The sequence below is a fragment of the Zootoca vivipara genome, chromosome 2 (assembly GCF_963506605.1).
Source record: "Zootoca vivipara chromosome 2, rZooViv1.1, whole genome shotgun sequence".
Taxonomy (NCBI): domain Eukaryota; kingdom Metazoa; phylum Chordata; class Lepidosauria; order Squamata; family Lacertidae; genus Zootoca; species Zootoca vivipara.
The window spans coordinates 5,590,503-5,611,859 of record NC_083277.1 but is presented as its reverse complement, the minus strand read 5'-3'; the positions used below and the strand labels follow the sequence as shown (position 1 = coordinate 5,611,859).

General features: G+C 44.3%; 1 protein-coding gene across 1 annotated transcript; it reads right to left on the bottom strand.

The window, feature by feature from the left end:
• Positions 1 to 144: 144 nt before the first annotated feature.
• On the bottom strand, positions 145 to 20,609 carry LOC118081218 (zinc finger protein 724). The gene is made up of 11 exons (XM_060270880.1): positions 20,475 to 20,609; positions 18,843 to 19,347; positions 18,600 to 18,681; positions 18,166 to 18,248; positions 17,849 to 17,975; positions 15,661 to 16,283; positions 7,106 to 7,525; positions 6,835 to 6,916; positions 6,447 to 6,529; positions 4,430 to 4,556; positions 145 to 3,473 (listed from the first exon to the last, which is right to left on the bottom strand). The coding sequence occupies exons 2-11, from the start codon at positions 19,233 to 19,235 to the stop codon at positions 2,332 to 2,334; spliced, it is 3,162 nt and encodes a 1,053-aa protein (XP_060126863.1). The 5' UTR covers positions 19,236 to 19,347; positions 20,475 to 20,609; the 3' UTR covers positions 145 to 2,331.
• Between the last annotated feature and the right edge of the window lie 748 nt (positions 20,610 to 21,357).

Below are 21,357 nucleotides of genomic sequence, written 5' to 3'. Positions count from 1 at the left end.
TCGGATAGCAAATGCCACACAGAGAAGTTATTGTGCTTTTCCATTGAACAATTAAATTGTGCCTGAATTAAGGGGGGAAAGGTTATGCAAATGTAGGGTTTTTTCCCCCCTTAAGAGAGTTCAGTGGGTTAATAAACTGCCTACATGTATGAAAATTAAGTTGCATTCAACCATCCCACCCACCCAGTACTGATAGTTGCTTCTTGTATAAATATGTGAAAATAATAATAGAATATTTGGAAAGGAGAATCAAGCTGCATTTCTGTAGTTTGGAGGCAACTGAAGTAAACTTCAAGACAGTTTAGTTTGGGCTTTTACTTTGGGGCTTTAAAAACTTAAATGCGAAGAAAGGAGACACTAGGGCAGAGGAAGGTGGGGAGTCTACTGACCTGTCTTGTCGTTGAGCAGCCTCTTCTTCCACCACTGTTTCAAACTGCCCTGACTCTTCATCCTTTCGCTGCTCTGGCTCCTGGTGGTGCTCTGGAACCACCAAACCCCACAAATCGCTGGTCGCCTCTCCTGGGTCAGCCCCCAGGCCCCATCACACGCTTCAGATGCAGGGGCGTCGCAACAGGGGGCGGGCAGCACCCCCTGGCCCAGGGCCGGCCCTACGGCAGGCTGGGTGGCGCAGTGCAGCCGCGCTGTGCGCCCGCCGCGCTGGGAAACAGGGCAGGGGCGGGGCGCCGGAGGGATCCATCACACCACGGCGCCAGGGCGCCAGATATGTTTAAGACGGCCCTGCTCGGGCTGCATACACACAACAGTTTATTCTGTTTTCCCGATGTTTTCCCGTTAATTTCAGCATTGTATTTGAGTTTTCACACGACACAAAATCCACTTTCAGAAATATTGCAGAATATAGGGTAAGTGTGGTGATCATTTCCATCTTATTGGCTCCAGGAAAAAAAATCTGTTTGCCAATCACTCAGAAATGAGCATTATATTGCACTATATTTTCGGAAGTTGATTTTACATCATGTGAAAGCTCGGATGTAAGGCGGAAATTAACAATTAGGGAAATGGGAAAATGGAATAAACTGTTGGGTGAATGTGGCTTCAGCCTCAGCTGGGAAAGGCCTGACTAGGAGATGGCGGAGTTTAGTAAGGCAAGGCCAAAAGGGATTAATAGATCTGGCTCGTTAACTGGATCATCTCTCATACCCAGCTGAAATTCCTTTTCTGTTTCTCATGTGTGTGTGGAAAAAAGAGCGGGGGAAATGGTGAACATAACACTCCTTCAAGAAAGCAAAATTAAAGGGAAAAACTGTTTCCACTGATGAAGAACTTTGTTGAGGCCATGTTTCTGTACTACTACAATATAGGTACAAAAATAAAATACCAATACAATACAGTAACACAGAATATAATCAATGCACTAATCACCACATTTGCCAGAATATAAAACACTTCTCAGTATACCGCACACCCCAGCTTCAAAAAGTTGAACTGCAGAAAAATAATAATTGATAATATTAAACATTTTGGGAAATCTTCTAGGACGTTTTCTTGCAGTTCCACTGCAATTTGATCCTTGTGACCTAAAAACGCTGCTTTATAGTTCCTTATTAGGTACAACGAATGCAGTTTTTGAGTAGCCATTTTATGAAGATTCAAGCCTCCATTAACTCATAGCGTAAAGGTTAAAGGTAAAGGGACCCCTGACCATTAGGTCCAGTTGCGGACGACTCTTGGGTTGTGGCGCTCATCTCGCTTTACTGGCTGAGGGAGCTGGCGTACTGCTTCTGGGTCATGTGGCCACCATGACTAAGCCACTTCTGGCAAACCTGAGCAGCGCACGGAAATGCCATTTACCTTCCCGCCAGAGAAGGTATTTATCTACTTGCACTTTGATGTGCTTTTGAACTGCTAGGTTGGCAGGAGCAGGGACTGAGCAATGGGAGCTCACCCCGTTGCAGGAATTCGAACAGCCAACCTTCTGATTGGCAAGCCCTAGGCTGTATATAACAGTAAATATAAACAGAATATGTTTTACAACATATACTTGTGTTACAATAGATACATTCACATTCAGTAATAACTGAGAGGGCGGGCACATATGAGATAAAATTAATAACTTGGCCAATTTGGAGAAAGTAGCAACATGTCTTGGGAACACTTTGGGTGATTTGTTTCAACACTTACATAATTTGTGAACATGTTGTTCCTGATGTTGCCTGTCATTTAAGTGCTTAATAAACACAAATGCCTATTGTGTCTTAACCCCCTCCCCTATTTTTTAAACAGCATATTGTCAGCTTTCCAACTGTACAAAACTTTTTCCAACAACAGTCTGCATCCAACTGCACATTAAAAACTTGATGGTAAGTACTTTTATGATTCCTCTTGTACATGAATTCTTTGATGGGAAGTGAGACTTTTCTTGCAGCTAAAGCCTTTCCCACATTCTGAGCATTTATATGGTTTCTCCCCAGTATGAATCCTTTGATGGGAAGTAAGATTTGACTTCTGATGGAAGCTCTTCCCACATTCCAAGCACTTATATGGTTTCTCCCCTGTGTGAATTCTTTGATGGGAAGTGAGTTTGGAGCTTTGACTGAAGCTCTTTCCACATTCTAAGCATTTATATGGTTTCTCTCCTGTGTGGCTTCTCTGGTGTATAATAAAGCTTAAGCTATTGCAGAAGCTCTTTCCACATTCCAAGCATGTATATGGTTTCTCTCCTGTGTGGCTTCTCTGATGTATAGTAAGGCCAATGCTGTGACGGAAACTCTTTCCACATTCCAGGCAGTGATACGGTTTGTCCCCACTGTGAATTCTTTGATGGGAAGTGAGATTTTTCTTCTGGCGGAATGTCTTTCCACATTCCAAGCACTGATAGGGCTTCTCCCCGCTGTGGATTTTTTGATGAGAATGGAAGTTTGTGCTTTTGTTGAAGCTCTTTCCACATTCTAGACATTGATACGGTTTCTCCCCTGTATGAATTCTTAAATGGGAAGTGAGCTGGGAGTTCTGAATAAAGCTCTTTCCACATTCCGAACATTTATATGGTTTCTCCCCGGTGTGAATTCTTTGATGGGAAGTGATATCACTCTTCCGAACAAAGCTCTTTCCACACTCCAAACACTGAAATGGTTTTTCCCCAGTGTGAATAACACGGTGACGATGGAAGTTTGTGCTTCTATTAAAGCTCTTTCCACACTCCAAACACTGAAATGGTTTCTCCCCACTGTGAATTCTTCTGTGACGATGGAAGTTTGTGCTTGTATAAAACTTCTTTCCACATTCCAAGCATTGATGTGGTTTCTCCCCTGCATGAATTCTTTGATGAGAGGTGAGGCTTTTCTTCCAAGTGAAGCTCCTTCCACATTCCAAACACTTATATGGTTTCTCCCCTCTGTGAAGATGGAGACTCTGGCCAAAGCTCCCTCCACTCTCTAGATATTTACATGGGTTCTCCACTGTGGGGAGTTTGTTGTGGTCTTCCTTATTCTTCATTTCCAGTTCATCACCTTCTACAAAGAAGACAGACACTCATTAGAGCCTTAGGAGGAAATGGAGACTAAAAATACTGAACAATGCTAATAAACATTTGTGATGAAGAAGTGAAGGGACTTAGATGGGAGGCAGATCTTACTGCCTCTGTTGCTGACATCTGCTGTGCTACTGAATGTTGGATTTTGACCTAGGTTTTGTTTCCATCTCAGGGATGGAGCTCATTTGATGGGCTGAATTAGACTCTCTCTGAGTACGTGTGGCTGTAATTGTGTTTTTGTTTTTATGAGATGGCATTCAATTTCGTTGTACTATGTATAATGACAATAAAGTATCTATCCATCTAACTATCAATCAATCTATCATCTATCATCTCTCTCTCTCTCTCTCTGCTTAGCCTGCATCACAAGGTTGTTGTGCAGATATATGGAACAAAAGTACATGCATAATGAATGATACAAACGTCATAGAATAAAAAATAAAAAAGGTAGCCCCCATAATTCACTGGCAGAGGATGTCATTTGCATGGAGAACCTCTGGTCTATGGTTGCCCATGGAGGCCATGAACTCCCAAGCCGATCCTGAGGCATTCTCAGCATGGATATCGAAGTCACCCAAATCACAGATCCGGAATCCTCCAGCATCACACCCAAAACAACCTCAGCCAGCTTGCTCAGGGAAACTGATGAGCAACAATATCTCTAGCCTATCTCTTTGACCCAGCACCAGATGAAGGGCCTCAAGTCCAGTCCCACACTCCAAGAGAGAGGGTTTTGGTAGTAAATGAACTCCTGTGAACTACAGAAACATCTCCTCCCTGCCCCTCCAGTCTGGGCTGATATCACACCAAGTATTTGGGTGGGCAAAGCTGAATCAAAAGTGGCCCACCCAACTCCCCCACTCAGGTCTCAATAATGTACCCCAGTTCAAGCTTATGGTTTTCAAAATAGATATTACACCCCAAAAGGAGCCTTACTGAGAGAGGTCATGATCCCACAGTTCTCCTCCATGACCTTGTTATGCAGAGCTCTCTGGTTGGAATCTAGCAGCGCCCACTCTTCGTCCGTGAAATACACAGCCACATCTTCAAAGGTCACAGGAACCTGCAAGGAAAAAAAAAACATTTCCCCCTCCTCAAAGATAGCACAAAGGTTATCTACTACAAATTGTTATGCTGTATTGTGGATGAAATTTTACAAATGTCTATGTTTTAAAGGTAAAGGTAAAGGGGCCCCTGACCATTAGGTCTAGTTGTGACCGACTCTGGAGCCGGCGTACAGCTTCCAGGTCATGTGGCCAGCATGACTAAGCCGCTTCTGGCAAACCAGAGCAGCGCATGGAAACGTCTTTTACCTTCCCGCTGTAGTGGTACCTATTTATCTACTTGCACTTTTACGTGCTTTCGAACTGCTAGGTTGGCAGGAGCTGGGACTAAGCAGCAGGAACTCACCCTGTCATGGGGATTCGAACCACTGACCTTCTGATTGGCAAGCCCTAGGCTCTGTGGTTTAACCCTTACCATGATTTTTGCAATTAGAAAAAGTAGGGAATTCCCCCCCCCTAATGTAAATAAAGTGGAAGCATACAAAAATAAACATTATTTTCCATTTTACTGTAGGTTTTGATTCATTTTGAAAAATAAGAAATTATTTTATGGTTTATTGTTGTTCATATTTTGAATTGGATATATATGAGGGACACCAAATCTTTTAAGTGCTTAGAGCTTCTAAAGCTCTTAATCCGGCCCTGCCTTAAAGAATTATAATATTACAAGCCTGTTTAGTAGGGGTTGCTAGGTGACAACAATGGGCAGAGAGGGAGGGAGGCTGCCTTATGTTTTAGTAGGTGGGGCTTGGAACAGGCTAATTACAATCTGATTGGCTGGAGGCTCCCATCAGTTGGACAGTGATGATCAGTTGGAGGAAAAGAGCAGGCAATTTCCCCCTTTGAATATAAAAGACCCTTAATAAATTAGTTTAAACTGATCATCTTTAGTGGCGGAGTCCTCCTCACATCCAACCTATCAAATACTAGGTGGTTTGAAAGCACTGCGAGCGAGCAGAAAAACATTACACACAAGACCTGAGATACTTGGCACTTTGGTGGTAGCAATGGCATGTCTCCTCAGATTTTAATGGGGTTGCTTCATTGTTTATTGTAGTGATGGACATTTCTGTTTTAGTATTTGTGCAACTGTTTTTTAAAGACTGGTTATAAGCCAATTGTAGTATTGAATGATGCATAAACAAATAATTGCTGCTCCCACTACTGAATAATACTACCTAATGTTATTTAGGTGAGGTGGCTGGTCATTATTCTCCGAAAACCAAAATAAGGAACAAAATCACTCAATAAGACATTCCAATAAACGAATCACAAACCAATGAATGACAAGAATACATGGATATGTGAAAATATATCATTTCATAAGTTAAATTGTGCAACAATGGATCAGTGTGTCTGGCTGGTAACTACAGTGGTACCTTGATTCTCAGACGGCTTAGCTGCCGAGCAAATCGGCTCCCGAATGCTGCAAACCAAGAAATAAGTTTGTGAACGTTTTTTGGAAGCTGAACGTCTGACTTGGCTTCTGCTTGAGTGCAGGAAGCTCCTGCAGCCAATTGGAAGCTGTGCCTTGGTTTTGAACGGTTTTGGGAGTCAAATGGACTTCCGGAACGGATTAAGTTCGTGAACCAAGGTACCACTGTAGAAGCTTGGTGGTTTGAGCCTACCCAGTGATGGCTGTGGGCAGGATTTAGATGTCCCTAGGGGTCCCTCCCAACTCTACAATTCTATGATTACTAATTTGTTATTCCTCTCATCCATTGCTTTGTGATGTCATTATTCTGCATAATCATTATTCTCCGCATTTAAACCTTCCATGAGTAGCCTTTCAAGCTTTCTTGAGGGCAGATTTTTTTAAAAATGAAGAGATGGAGAGATTCGGGCAGCTGAGCAGAGGAGCCTCTTTCCCCACTGACCTGTTCCCTTACCTGATACAGTGTCAAAGAAGCTGCTTCCCTTCCACCATGAAGATGAAGTGGTTGTTGAGGTTTTCCTGGCATTGTTTGGTCACCTGGGAGAAACATAGGTAAGTGGGAAGCTGGTAGCACACATAGAGATTCAGCGATGTATGTCTAACTATACTTGGGAAAAATCTTACCTGCTATGTGTTTTTACTCATTTTATATTTCAGTTGCGTGAAAAAGCATCTCTTGCTGGTCCCCATGTATAAACTAGAGGAACGTTGTAAGTAATCACATTTTTGAGCTTTGGGAAAGGCTGGAGACAAGTGTTTTCTCTCAAAGGATCAAGGAGCCCAGATAATTATTTCACAATGGAGAGAGGGACACCAAATGGAGATACAACAGTGATCCTTACCCAGTGGCCTCTGTCTGGTATTCAGTGAAGACCTCTCTGCCTCGGAAAGACCAGCGCTTACTTCTGTAAACAGATTCTTTACCTGAAACAGCAACAAGTATTAGAGACATCAAATGGGGAGGATTAGAAAAAGAGTGGCAGAGGCAAAATAAAATAGTGTCATTGGCTATCATTCCTTGGATGCTTTCCTGGAAAAGTTGGACAATTTTAAGAGATAGATGCTCAGGATATCCGCCCTCATGTTGGTTCTATCTAGCTTAAATGCTCTCACCTGCTGCTTTTCCTGCTTCTTGTCCTCTGCCTGGCTCAGGAGGAAACCTTCAGCCAGGGCCACCGCCTGGGAACTGGTCTCTGCTCCACACTCCTTCACCCAGCTCTCCATCTCTGGTGGAAGAACAGCCAGGAACTGCTCCAGGATGACCAGGTCAAGCATCTGATTTTTCGTGTGCTGCTCTGGCTTGAGCCACTGATGGCAAAAATGGTGGAGTTGGCTGCAAACCTCTCGAGGCCCTGCAGCCTCCTGGTAGCAGAAATGTCTGAAACGCTGGCATTGTACGTCTGAGTTGAGCTTGTCTTCTTTACCCAGCATCTTCTGCACTGTTTCTTCCCAGAATCCCCCACTGCTCCCAGTCTTGATGGGCTCATGTCCTCTTCCTGCTTCAGGGGCAACTGAGTCTTCCTTATCCATATTTCATTCACAGAAGCTTCTAACAGGTCTGGAGAAACTCCTTTTGGCTTCTGCCAATTTCTCTCTGTCCTAAATGGGAGCGCTACCAAGTCCTACAAAGCCAAGACATTGTTCTATTATAGAATTACTACACTGTCACATTTCCCTGAGAACATAATAAAGAAAGGACGTAAGAAGAGTCTGCTGGATCAGGCCAATGATCCTGATCAGTCCAGCATCCTGTTCTCAAAGTAGCTCACCAGAGGCCGGTGGGAAATCTGCAACCAGGATCTGAGCACAAGAGCCTTCTCCCCTCCTGTGGTTTCCAGTATCTAATATTCAGAAAGATTACTGAGTTCAACTGTGGAGGCAGCCATGGACTGCAATATCCTGTGCTGTACATAGGGACTCGGGTGGCGCTGTGATCTAAACCACTGAGGCTCTTGGGCTTGCCGATCAGAAGGTCGGCAGTTCGAGGCCTTGCAACGGGTGAGCTCCTGTTGCACAGTCCCAGCTCCTGCCAACCTAGCAGTTCGAAAGCACCCCAGTGCAAGTAGATAAATAGGTACTGCTGTGGCGGAAAGGTTAAGCGGTGTTTCCATGTGCTCTGGTTTCTGTCATGGTGTCCCGTTGTGCCAGAAGCAGTTTAGTCATGCTGGCCACATGACCCAGAAAGCTGTCTGTGGACAAACATCGGCTCCCTCGGCCTGAAACCAAGATGAACGCCACAACCCCATAGTCGCCTTTGACTGGACTTAACCATCCAGGGGTCCATTACTTTTACCTTTTAACTACTGTACATGTCTGGAGCTATGCATGTCCTCCTTCACAAACTCATTAGCTGGAAAAAACACACACCACATCTTTATCAAGCTGTCTTCCACCATTATATCCATGGATCTTTAACTAGGCCTGGTTTTCATTTACGACTTTTAAAGTCATTTTTCACCCTTAATATGCTTTTTGCCTGCCCCCGCTTTCCCCCCAGCAGGTGTGATTCATGCAGCGGCAGATAAAGTGATGCCACCCCATCAATGTGCAAACAGATTTGGAATGTGCCATTTATCTGTTTTGTTTTAGTTTCCATTGTGATCGGTTTCCAGGTGATGGGGGGGGGGGTTCTAGAGGAAAACCAAAAGGTGGGAGAAGGCTAGTTTCTGAGGGGGCAGGGAGAAAGAAGTTAAAATTGTACAATTGTACATTTTGCCTCATATTTCTACATGTGCTAGGAATTAACTCTCCTTTAAAATAAAATTATAGTGGTAGCTCGGGTTACAGACGCTTCAGGTTACAGATGTTTCAGGTTATAGACTCCGCTAACCCAGAAATAGTACCTCAGGTTAAGAACTTTGCTTCAGGATGAGAACAGAAATTGCACGGCGGCAGCGCAACATCAGCAGGAGGCCCCATTAGCTAAAGTGGTACCTCAGGTTAAGAACAATTTCAGGTTAAGAACGGACCTCCAGAACAAATTAAGTTCTTAACCAGAGGTACCACTGTAAAATGGAAACTTGGAATCTGTGGGTTATGGTTCACGGTGTGGGGGCACCTGTGTGAAATACAGCCTCCCTTATACACCCTTTCTACCATGCAACAAATTGGCTTAGATTTCTTCAGTTAAAAGACTGCCAGTAGTTTTCAGGGGGGTGCTTTGTATTCAGTCTGAAAAGGTCCCCTTCTACATCGTAGGGGTTGCATTTCTGAATGGGCACATGCATGCCAGTCATGAGCCTTGGTAAGCGTGTGGGGTGTGTGGGAGGTGGTGTTAATTCTAACCAAATTAAAATGGAAAACTTCCACCTAAAAATATCAAAAGGGGGAGCATGGAACTGGAGGGGGGGGAGGGTAGTAATTGTATTTCCATTGCAGTTGAAGACACCCTACCATGGAGATCAACTCAGCGTTGCAGACCCACTTAAAATGCTCTCCCACCCACAACGGATCAAAAGGGGGCTCCTGGCTTTGCAGAGAGGAGGGCTGAAAGAAGATTCCGCTCTCTTGCCTGGGTGTTGTGGTTGATCCCCACTGGAACAGCTGATCCACTGCGGCCCTGGGGGACACCCCCCCTTTTCAATCAAATTCACAAAATGGAGCAGGGGGTGACGAAACTCACCAGATTTCAGGAAGAGCCAGGGTTGCATCAACTGGGGAAACAAAGGCCACTTTCACAGACTCACACCCCTTCAAATGAGAATCCAGGCAGGAAGTGGCTTTGGAAGGAGGTGCTTTTTGCTCTGGAGGACCTCGCCCACTTCTCCCCAAATCCCCTTCCTCTCTGGGAATCTAGTTCAGTTCATTTTAACCCTAAGGAGGATAAACAGATGGACTGCATCTCTCTCAAAGCAGGAGCCAAAGAGGAAAAGCGCACTGTGCACACACTGCACAGATGGGTATTTTTAACCTCTCAGGGACACTTCAGGTTCAAAAACGAAACGGGCATAAGAAGTGGTTCGGTGAATGGGAGGACGTTTCCTCGCTACGATCACAAAATTGAAATGCTGCCCCTGCCTGCAGCCTGTTAGCAGGCTTTGCAGCTTTGGGGGCGGGTGGGCTTGATTTATTATACAATACTTTGTTGCTGAGTTGTGGCTTCTAACCAACATGGAGAAAACACCCGCCTAGTCAGCCAGGAGAGAAAAAGTTCTATTGCGCACAGCCAACACTAATGAGGCAAGTTTGGAAATTGCATTCCCTATATATTTTTTTCTTTTAAAGGAAAATGGAAATAGATAAACAGATTGATCCATTGAAAGCTCTCTCTCTCTCTACATTATATTATAATAATCTAATCTAATCTAATCTAATCTAATCTAATAAAATAATAAATGCATGTGTCTAAAGAGGTCCCATGTCCAAGGTTGCTAAGTAATGGTGACACACCCTCCATTGTGACATATCATCCTGCCAGAGAGATCTCTGGCTAGAGCAGAGCTTTCAGAAGTTTTCATGTTGGTGACACACATTTTAGACACGCATCATTTCGCAAAATGGTAATTTGGGGGTGTTAGTGGGTTGTTGTTTTTATTCTGATTATATATGTTGTGATATTTTATGTGAACCGCCCTGAGACCTCCGGATATAGGGCAGTATATAAACTCTAATAATAATAATAATAATAATAATAATAATAATAATAATAATAATAATAATTCAGTTTTACTAGCAAACCAGAGGTTAAACGAACCCCTTTCCAACGCCAGGAGGAGCGCGGGGAGCATTCACACGGCACACTTACAAACTGCCGCCGACACACCAACACACAGTTTGGAAAGCTCTGGGCTAGAGCAAGCCTTTCCAGGGTTGGGGGGGGGGGTATATTTTCCCCCCCCCCCACAGGTCTGGAAATTTATTTGCTTCCATCGTTCGCCTCCAGTGTGGCACCCTTCAGAAGACCTAACCAACTCAAGCGGCAACCTTCATGGACTTCAGCAGATGTGCTGTTTGCCATTGTAACTGACTTGTATGGGGTTTCTCTATTAAAAGATATAAAAACACATAAGGGAGGGGGAGGGGAGGGAGAGAGGGCTGGATGGAATGTTGGGGTGTGTCCCATGCTGATTGGCTGAGGTTGAATTGTGACAGTTAGAACAGGTGGGTGGGTGGGAGAGAAAAGGACAGTTGGTTTTTGGAGGGAAAAGGGAAAAGGTGGCTGGTTTGAATGCTGATTAGGCAGGATTGGATAGGAATAGGATTCGGAATAAGACTTATAAGCACACGTTATGAAACGCAAACCCTGTTATTGATAACAAACCACAGAAGAACGTGTTATAACCAGCTTTTACTATAATAATAATTTGTTCCTACGTCCTCATGTCTGGCCAAGCTACCAAGACTGCGGCAAAGTCAGTCACAGATGTAATTTTCTATATGGCGCCAGCAAAGTCCTTTACCTTACCTTTTACCTTTTACCAGTTTTTAGGAGATTGCTTGAGGTATTGGAAACCCAGAGCCAGGAACCCTATAAGGTGACTAGACATATGGCAAACAGGGGACATGGCAGGAGGGAGGCTGAGAGAGCTTTTATAAAGCAAGAGTGTTTAGTGGTTTGAGTGAAAGGACACTCTTGCTCTAAGTGGTGGGCTTGGGTAGGGGAGGGTATGACAAATGGCTGTTCTGGGATAGGCCCAGGCTAGATAGCCACTCTGAACCAAGCTGAGACATTTCCCTGAGCTGATAAGGTTGCTTTCAAGGTAGCACTATAGAGAAGGTTTCTTTTGTGCTGGGATTTCTCCTTGCGCAATGGAAGGGGTTGCTCCTGCACACCCCTTATATTTACATATTACATTTATATATCACCTAAGGTGGTGTATGAGGTTCTTCCTGGCAGCGGGCAGTGGGCAACGGCGGCCACAGAGGTGACGGGTGGAGGCTGGGCACCCACAGCAATTTTTTGTGGGTGCCCGGGCCCCTGGAGATGGTGCCAGTACCTCCACAGGCTATCCTCACAACAACCCTGGGAGGTAGGTTAGGCTGAGAGACCATGACTGGCCCAAGATCACCCAGTGAGCTTTGTGATTGAGTGAATCCTGTGTTAGGATCATCCTACTCATGGTTCCGGTTTCCGCCTGCAGGAATGGCGGACCTGTTTTCCATCCCTCTGACCTTCGTAAGGAATTTGGCGGTTGCTAGGGGAGTAAATGGCAACCCCCTACCCTCTCCGGGGGTTACGGAGAGGGGCCGCTGGCCCGCGATGCCCCCAGACCCACTCTGACTGTTTATGGAGTGGGGGGAGCTTGGGCTGAAGCACTTACGAGGGCCAGGACTCCCGGACGCTAATCTGCATGGCGGGGATTTCCATGATTAAAGAAGATAATTAGGCTTAAATCTATGGACATACTTCAGAAGGAGGGGCAGAAGTGCTGTTTACTGCCGAGAAATCTATGCTGCTGAGGGTGAGGAGTTAAAGGCTGTATTTCATCTGGAAGAAGAATTGATGGGGACGGAGCGATAAGGGAAGCGAGTCTTTTTTATTTTTTTTCATATGAGTTACTTCGTACCTTCCCAGACGTGATGTCCTGGCTTGTTTGGAGTGAAAGAGAAGCAAAAGACTGTGTGAGTTGAACTTTATAAACTGTTGTTATTGAGCATATTTTTTGAAGATGAGGAGTTGTTGACGAGAAAAGCCCCCCTCTAGTTGGATGCGAGGAGTGCCTGGACGCGTTCGGAGGATTTATGAGTTGTGACGCACTTTGAATTGGAGCAGCGACCTGAAGCTAAGTTCAGCTATAGGGCAAGGAGATCCATTAATTTACCAAGAGTCTATGCATGGTGTGAGGTCTGGTTCTTCTGCCTGGAAAAGCTGTAAATTTTATAAAGATCGTTAATCTATGAGAGAAAACGAAAGTGATTTGAGTTTTTTTAAGATGGCGCTGCTTCGTGTTGAGAGTCGACGCAATAGGGACGCTCCAGACCAAGAAGATTTATGGGGAGGCTGGACTGATTAACTCACACAGGAGAAAGAACATTTGTGAAACTTTGTTTGATATTTATCTCAGCAGCTGGGAAATAATCGGTTGAAAGAGGAAAACATCTATGTGACTATAAGGGAAAGATCTGGATTATTATGAACTCGGAGAGACGATTTGAACTTTAGAAAAAAGACGGCAGTGGACGGTTGCGAGGAATCCCCAATTTCTTGAAGCATGGGAACCCAAAAAAAAATTTTCTAGATGATTTGGCATAACATTCGGTTTGATTGATATATATGTGTATAATTTGAAATAATGAATGTGATATAATTGGTTTTAATTGGAAAAATTAATAAAAATATATTTAAAAAAAAAAAGGATCATCCTACTCACAACTGTGGAATGAAAACATACACCGTCATGTGATAGACAACAATTCCATGACTGCAAACACGGAGCAAGAATCCTAACATCCTGGTCCCCTGGGTCATAGTCAAACTCTCTAAGGATTCCACCACTCTGTTATGGGGCTCCCTCATCCCTTCAGAGCAGATCTGGGGATGGCATGGGCGCATGCAGGAGGAGGAGCACAAATATAATTGAATGCCACCCTAAGGATTTATACAACTGTCATGTTTAAATGGCCACTGTTTTGTTGCAAATGAGGAAGAGGAAGAGAATGAGAACAAGTGGAAACCACGCTTTTGTCCTAGCAGAGAAGCAACAGTGACAGCAGGGGCCTATTCTGAACCAAAACAAGACACCTTTATTTATTGTATGTATTATTTCATTTCATTATATTTATATACTGCTTTATACTTAAGACAGTCCGTAGCTGGCTAACTATTATTTATTAATTAAATTTCTACTACACACCATGTAGCAATGAAAGCTACAATATAATACTATCCAATGCAATGTTAAACAAAACTGCAATGCAATGTGGTAAAATCAGTGCTTTTTTCTGGGGTACTCAAGGGTACACGATACTGGCACCTTTCTTTTTCCAAATGCTTTAAAAGTGTGGCACTTACTGTAACAACCTCATGGTGAGTACTGGCACCTTTTATCCTAAAAAAAGAGAGCACTGGATAAAACAATACGATCTTTAAAAACAAAACCATTGCAAACTTTAAAAACAAACACCTGGAAACATATTAGAATCAGGGAATATATTAGTCTTCAGCCTTCCAAATCAGCCCCCTGATTCACAAAGCACTACAGATCACACCTAAATTCTACCTTACATATACAAAGATTATGACACCTACCGTACTGCTCATTCAATGTCACTCTTGTTCACACACTGCTCACACATCCACACATACCCACAGACGTACCAACCAAACACTCCAATATCTCACACTCAATCTGTAACTAATGTCATCAGCCACTCCTTCCTCTGAACAAAAGCATAGTGGAAAAACATAAAGGAGGCAATGAAAACATTCATTGACAATACACACAGGTCCTGCTATCCAAATGCTTGTTATATGAAAATTCACTTATCCAAACATGACGGATTAGTACCTAAACCTCACTATACACACCACAGATTCAGATATTGAAACAGCCAGACCTGTGTGTAGTACTGTAAACCATTAAGTCTTAAACAAGCCTTACTTTTTATGTGTTGATGGTCCCCGGCAGCTGTTTCACCAGAAACCATGGTGGGAGTAGGGGAGGAAGGGGGAGAGATCAGATAAATAAAAGGGTCTTTTCCCCTTCCTTGTTTGCCTTCAGGAAGGTTTCAGAGTTTTCCTGGGTTTTTCCGTCATTTGGGGGTCAAAATTATGTGGCTGAGAACACATTAGAAATTTCCCCATAGGAATAAATGAAATTGTTGACTTGTTCTGAGAATGCTCACCTAACAAACAATTCCCTAAGAATGCACTGTGTTTAAATCCCAGGTTGCTATCTCTCACCGGAATGGTAAAAGGTAAGGTAAAGGTAAAGGACGGTTAAGTCCAGTCGAATTTGACTATGGGGTGCAGCGCTCATCTCTGTTTTCAGGCTGAGGGAGCCAGCGTTTGTCCACAGACAGCTTTCCGGGTATGTGGCCAGCATGACTAAACTACTTCTGAAACAATAAAACACCATGGCGGGAGCCAGGGCGCACAGAAATGCTGTTTACCTTCCTGCCGCAGCGGTACCTATTTATTTACTCTTGCTGGTATGCTTTTGAACTAGGTTGGCAGGAGCTGGGACAGGGCAATGGGACCTCACCCTGTTACACCAATTCAAATGGCTAACCTTATGATTGATTGGGAAGCCCAAGACACTCAGTGGTTTAGACAACAGCGCCACCCGTGTCCCATGCGGGTGGAATGGTAAGCAGCCCTCCCTAGTACTACTTCCCCTCACCGGGTGCCCTCAGACAATTCAATCTACAAAAGAAAGTACTCCACACACAATCTTGAAGGAGAGCACCCTCACAGTTTGCTTCAGCAATGCCAGTCTTGAAGTTTTCTGGCTGGAGGGCAATTGTCAACAATGGATGGTTCCACTCACTTCCTCTGCACTTCTGCCCCAACAAAACAACTCCCAGGGCCATCAGGAAGCAACTGGTGGCCTCCTCTCTCTTCCTCATCATTTGCCCCCTGCCACTAGAAAGCTTAGAGTGATTGTCTTATCAGTTTAGTATTTGTACAAGTGTAATGGTTAAGTGCCCACAGTAAATTTGCAAGAGAGGAAGATGGAGAGAAAACCAGAACTTGGTTACACCAGAAGGCACAGCTTTTATGATTTCACCCCTTTGTGAATTTGTTGATGGGAAATGAGACTTCTCTTGCAGCGGAAGCTCTTTCCACATTCTAAGCATTGATACGGTTTCTCCCCACTGTGCATTGTTTGATGATGATGGAAGTATATGCTTCTCGTAAAGCTTTTGCCGCATTCCAAGCACTGGTATGGTTTTTCTCCATTGTGGATACTTTGATGACAGCGGAAGCTCGTGCTTCTAGTAAAGCTCTTCCCACATTCCAAGCACTGATATGGTTTCTCCCCACTGTGAATTCTTTGATGGCGGCGCAAGTTTCTGCTTGCATTAAAGCTCTTCCCACATTCCAAGCACTGATGCGGTTTCTCTCCTGTATGGATTCTCTGATGGGAAGTGAGACTTTCCTTCCAGCTGAAGCTCTTACCACATTCCAAGCATTCAAATGGTTTCTCCCCTGTATGAATTATTTGATGCGAAGTGAGACTTTTCTTCCACTTGAAGCCCTTCCCACATTCCAAACAGTGATATGGTTTCTCCCTGCTGGCAGTTCTTTCGTGGGAATTCTGACTCAGGATCTCTCCACACTCTAAATATTTAGATGGCTCCTCCACTGTGTGGATTTTCTCATGGTTCGTTGTTTTCAATTTGTTACCTTCTGCAACGGAGATAGAATTTTTTTAGAGCTTTGGGAGAAAATGGAGACCTAAATTACTGGAAAACGTCATAGACTCATAAGAGGTGGAAGGGACCCAAGGGTCATCTAGTCCAACCCCCGGAATGCCTGTGAGAAAGAAATAACTAAAAGGACTTAGATGGGAGGCAGATCTTACTGCACAGAGTTGCTAGCATTAGCTAAGAGCTGGTGTGCTACACTGTTGGATTTGGTTGTTGTGAGAAAAAAAGATGCCCGTTAACAGTTGCCTATAAAACAAAGCTAAGCCAAATATCAAAATATAAATAATTTTGGCAAACTCCCTCAGAAAATATTGGAGTGAGGTAACATGACCAGGTTTTAGGTGTTTTAAAACATTGGCACTCCCTGTCAGTACACTTGAGACGTCTAGTTCCTCTGTATTTGGAAGCATTTACAAATACCCAGCAGCAACGCCTCTTAGTAATGTGGAAGAAAATCCTGTGACCACTTATCCTCAACCAGAGGATGAAAGTAAGGATGAGGGGCATTGGAAACAAAACTAAAATTTCATACACTGTCCATGAGGGTTAAAGCTTAATGGTTACTCTAATTAGGCACAACATTCTTGTTTCAGTTAAATCCACTTCACAGAAATAATAATTTCACTCAAAACGTCCACTTTAAATCTGTTTCTAATTAAACTGACTCCTCCTAAAATAGCTATTTCTTCTACTTGGCCCTAGAATGGCTATTAGTTCTACCAAGCCAGTAAAACACTTCCAACCGTCTTCTAGGATCTTTTCCTTCTAGGAAAATGATCTGGGTTGCCATGCCTAGCAAAGCCCAAAACACCCAGCTCATCTCTAGCCAAGACCTTTCTAAACCCAATCCAAGCCCTATCTGACAAGCCCTAATTGTCAACTTCTATCTTTTAATTCTCCATTCCCTCCTGATTGGTTGACACACCACCCAGCCCAGATTGGTTTCTGGGTCTCCAAGGTCCATCCATCACAAAAGGCACAATCAAACAAAACACAATTTTCTTACTAAAACCAGTCTAACTTTTTTAGTTACATGTTACCTGTCTTGGATTTTAGAGCAAGTGTGCAGTTCCTTGAACATGGCTGTTTGTTAAAGAGAGCATCTTTGGACTCCTGTCCTGATGTTTCCAGAAGGGGAAAAGCTTAAAATGTTATGGGAATTTGATACTAGTAAAAGCCCACCTCTTTTCTGAGATGGATACTTGTTTGGCGCAATCATTAAATCTGCTCCATTTCTTATGTCAGTGGTTTCTTTCGCCAACCAGAAAATGACAGAGAGACTACTTCCACTTCCATAACAATTCCGAAATTTACGTTTCAAAAGGCCTGGGAAGTTCAGACCAGTTTGATCTCTGTTTAAAAGGGCATAATTGGACATATATTCAGAGATGAAACAATAGATTGCTGTTCATTCAATGTTAAATGTGGGGGCATATAAAATCCAGATGCTATAGGTGGCACTGTTGAGTTATATGATGATTTTGTTGGTACCTCAACATGTAACTATTTTCAAAGTTGATATTATGATTCAATTGGGAGGCTTACTGAGAGAGGCCATGATCCCACAATTCTCCTCCATGACTTCGTTATGCAAAGCTCTCTGATCAGGATCCAGTAGCGCCCACTCCTCGTCTGTGAAATACACAGCAACATCTTCAAAGGACACTGAATCCTAAAATAAAAAGGAAACATTTACCCTTCACAGACAGCATAAACATTAACTACTTCTACTCAGCACCCTTTGGAGACTTTTCAAAGTAGCAAAGTGGTAAGAGATTCAATCAGGCTCCGGAAGGTGAGGAGGGGACAGAGGTGCCCTGGCTGCCCCCAACCTCCCTCCCCACACTGATCTGTCCCACTACCTGATCTTGTGCCACAGAAGCTGCTTCCCCTCCACTATGAAGAGGAGATGGCTTAGGAGGTCTTGCCAGCATCACTCCGTCACCTGCAAGAGACAAAGTTGGTGGGAAGTCAGTATCAAGAACTACAGACAGAAAAAGGCAAGAACTACAGACAGAAAAAGGCTTATGTGTCAAGAGTTTATGAATATATGTGTTTAAACCCATTTAATATTTCAATCATGTGAAAACACTTCTTTCAATATATCAGCTTTTGACCACAAGTCAAAGTGCAGGTCCCCATGGATAACAAAGCAAAACATTGTAAATAAAGACATTTTTCTTCTCTGGAAAAAGGCTGAAGAGGATCATTCACCCCAAAGATTAAGGGAGCCCACATATTTATTTCACACTTGAAATAGGGGGACCATATTGAGACAGATCCCATCAACCCTTACCCAGTGGCCTCTGTCTGGTGTCCGATGGAGTCCTCTCCCACTCAGAGAAATCAACGTCCATTCTTGCAAACAGATCTTTTCTCTGAAAAAGCAACAAAGATTCAAAAGACAGAATGGAAAGAAGAATAAAAAGAAGGAATGACAGAGGAAGAAACCTTCAGGGTTACCGAATATCCTTGGATACCCGGTTTTGATGGTTTGACAATCATATGGAAGTACAGTACCTGAATAAAACACTCTCACCTGCTGCCTTCTCTGCTTCTCGTCCTCTGCCTGGCTCAGGAGGTAACCTTCAGCCAGGGCCACAGCCTGACAGCTGGTCTCTGCTCCACACTCCCTCACCCAGCTCTCCATCTCCAGGGGAAGGACAGCCAGGAACTGCTCCAAGATCACCAGGTCCAGGATCTGAGTCTTAGTGTGTCGCTCTGGCATCAACCATTTGTGGCAAAGACGGTGGAGTCTGTTGCATACCTCTCGGGGTCCTTCGGCCTCTTGGTAGTGGAAATGCCTGAACTGCTGGTGCTCAACTTGTGAGTTAAGGGTGTCCTTCTCACCCGGGATCTTCAGTCGGGTTCTGTCCCAGGATCCTCTGCTGCTCCCTGCCTGGATGGGACAATTTCCTAAATCCTCATCCATCTTTGATACTTCTTTTATGGAAGAACTGAACAGAACCAAAAGAACCCCTTCGTCTCGTGCCAGTTTCTGTCTCCAATACTAAGACAATCCTAAGTAGAAGTGCCACCAAGTCCTGAAAAGGCAAGCCATTGAATTATTGTTAAGCTATAGAATTATTACACTGCCAGGACAGGGAAAATGTGGATAAGTCTGGCTAGCAACCAGACATATTCTGTATTGCTGTAATCCACCGTAGGGCATTTTAGTAAGGGCAGGAAATAAAGCTACATAATAATAATAGCAGCAGCAGTCTGGTTGAATGTAAGAAGGTGCGGTATCTGTTCTACTGGTCGGTTCCCTACCACTCCTTCCCCTTGGGGCTCCCTCCCTCTCATAACACTGTCATCCCTTGTTTCTGAAAGTTCCCAGCCACAGCTCTCCTCATCCCTAAAGACCATGGCCTTGCATGCACAGGGTCCCGGGTTCAAGTCCCGGCACCTCCAAGTATATATTTATTGATTTAGGCATTTGTACCCCACTCTTCAGCTAAAAAGGTTCCCGGAGTGGCTCACACGCAATGAATTAAATCAATACAGTCCCTATCTTCAGGTTTACAACCTGGAAAAACAACAACCCATGACACACAATGGAAAAGTGACAGGGAGGCGAAATCCAGCTCCGGCGCCAATTCTTAATCAGTTGTTCTTACAATGATCAGCTTGCACAGTTTGGGGCAGGAGGTGCCTATCACACGTGGTTTAAAAACTCCATTCTCGCCTGTTTCAAAAGTCTGACTTTGCACTCCAACCCCTTCTGAAGGAAGGAAGCTGATACTTGCCCACCGATTTGCCCCACAGCCCTTCACTCTGATGGGTTTTGGACTGCTCTGTTTATCTATTTTAATTTCGCTTCCGAACAACTGGATCTCGGGTTGGATGCCTGAATGGGTAAATGAGTGTCATATTAGGAGGCTTGATAGCACTGCCTGATTAATGGCTGGTGTGTGTGTGTAAATTCTAATCAAAGTGCAATTGAAGAAATACTTCCATGCAGATCAGTTTTAACACCCGCCCCCTCACGCTCTATTTCAAAAGGGGCCCTCTGGCTTTGGAGAAGATGAACCTCCACTCCCAAATTTGGGGGCGTCCCGTGGATGGAATTTAGCTGCACAGACCCCTCTCTGCAACCGCCCCCTGCAGCCCTGGGACTCCCCTGCACGCACCGTCCCGAATGCACAAGCTAGAGGGGGGGTCGACTCACCGCCAGGTTTCAGAAGGGCCCATTTGAAGGGTGATTGGGAGAAACAGAGGGCTAACTCCCTCCCTGCTCAGTGATAAATCTAGGCAGGCAGGAGCTTTGGGGGTAGAGGCTCTTTCTCTGCAAGACTCCAGACCCTCCTCCTCCTCCTCCTAATTCCCTTCCTCTCTAGGAATCCAGATAAACTCACTTTAACCCTTAGAAATCCCAAGCAGCCAGAGCTGCTTAGTGGGAAAGCACTGCCTTGGCATACAAGAGTTCAATCCGTGGCCTTTAAACTTTAAAAGATTAGGTGGCTAAGGAAGGGGAAGATTTCAAGGTGGAGGGCAAGGGGCACGCTGCTGGATCATCTCGTGTGCCTCTCAAAGGTGAAGCCAAGGAGGAATCATGACCGGAGCACAGGTTTGATCTGGGGCTGTGCACACTTCAGATACACAGAAAACACATTTTATATCCCCACAAAAGAATTTTGGAAACTGTCATTTGTTAAGGGTGCTGGGAATTGTAGCTTGGCAAACTACAGTTCCCAGGATATTTGTATTGGCAGAAATGATAGCTCAGTTACATGGTGCTGGTAACGCCAAGGTTGCAGGTTCAGTCCCCGTATGGGAGATCTGCAGATTCCTGCATTGCAGGGGTTGGACTAGATGATCCTCAGGGTCCCTTCCAGCTCTGTGATTCTATATGTAGGATGTGTATGCAGACTGAGGGACACCTCCGGTTCCCAGCTTCTAATTTCTTGACTGAGAGGGCTGGACCGCCTATCAGGTTAATGGGTTTTGGCCTTACGATTTCTACGCTGGGTTATTGAATCTGTGTAGAGGCCAGGCTCTCCATTTCTGCACAAGAACTATGACCTGCCAGAAACCTCTTTAGAAGCAGCAAA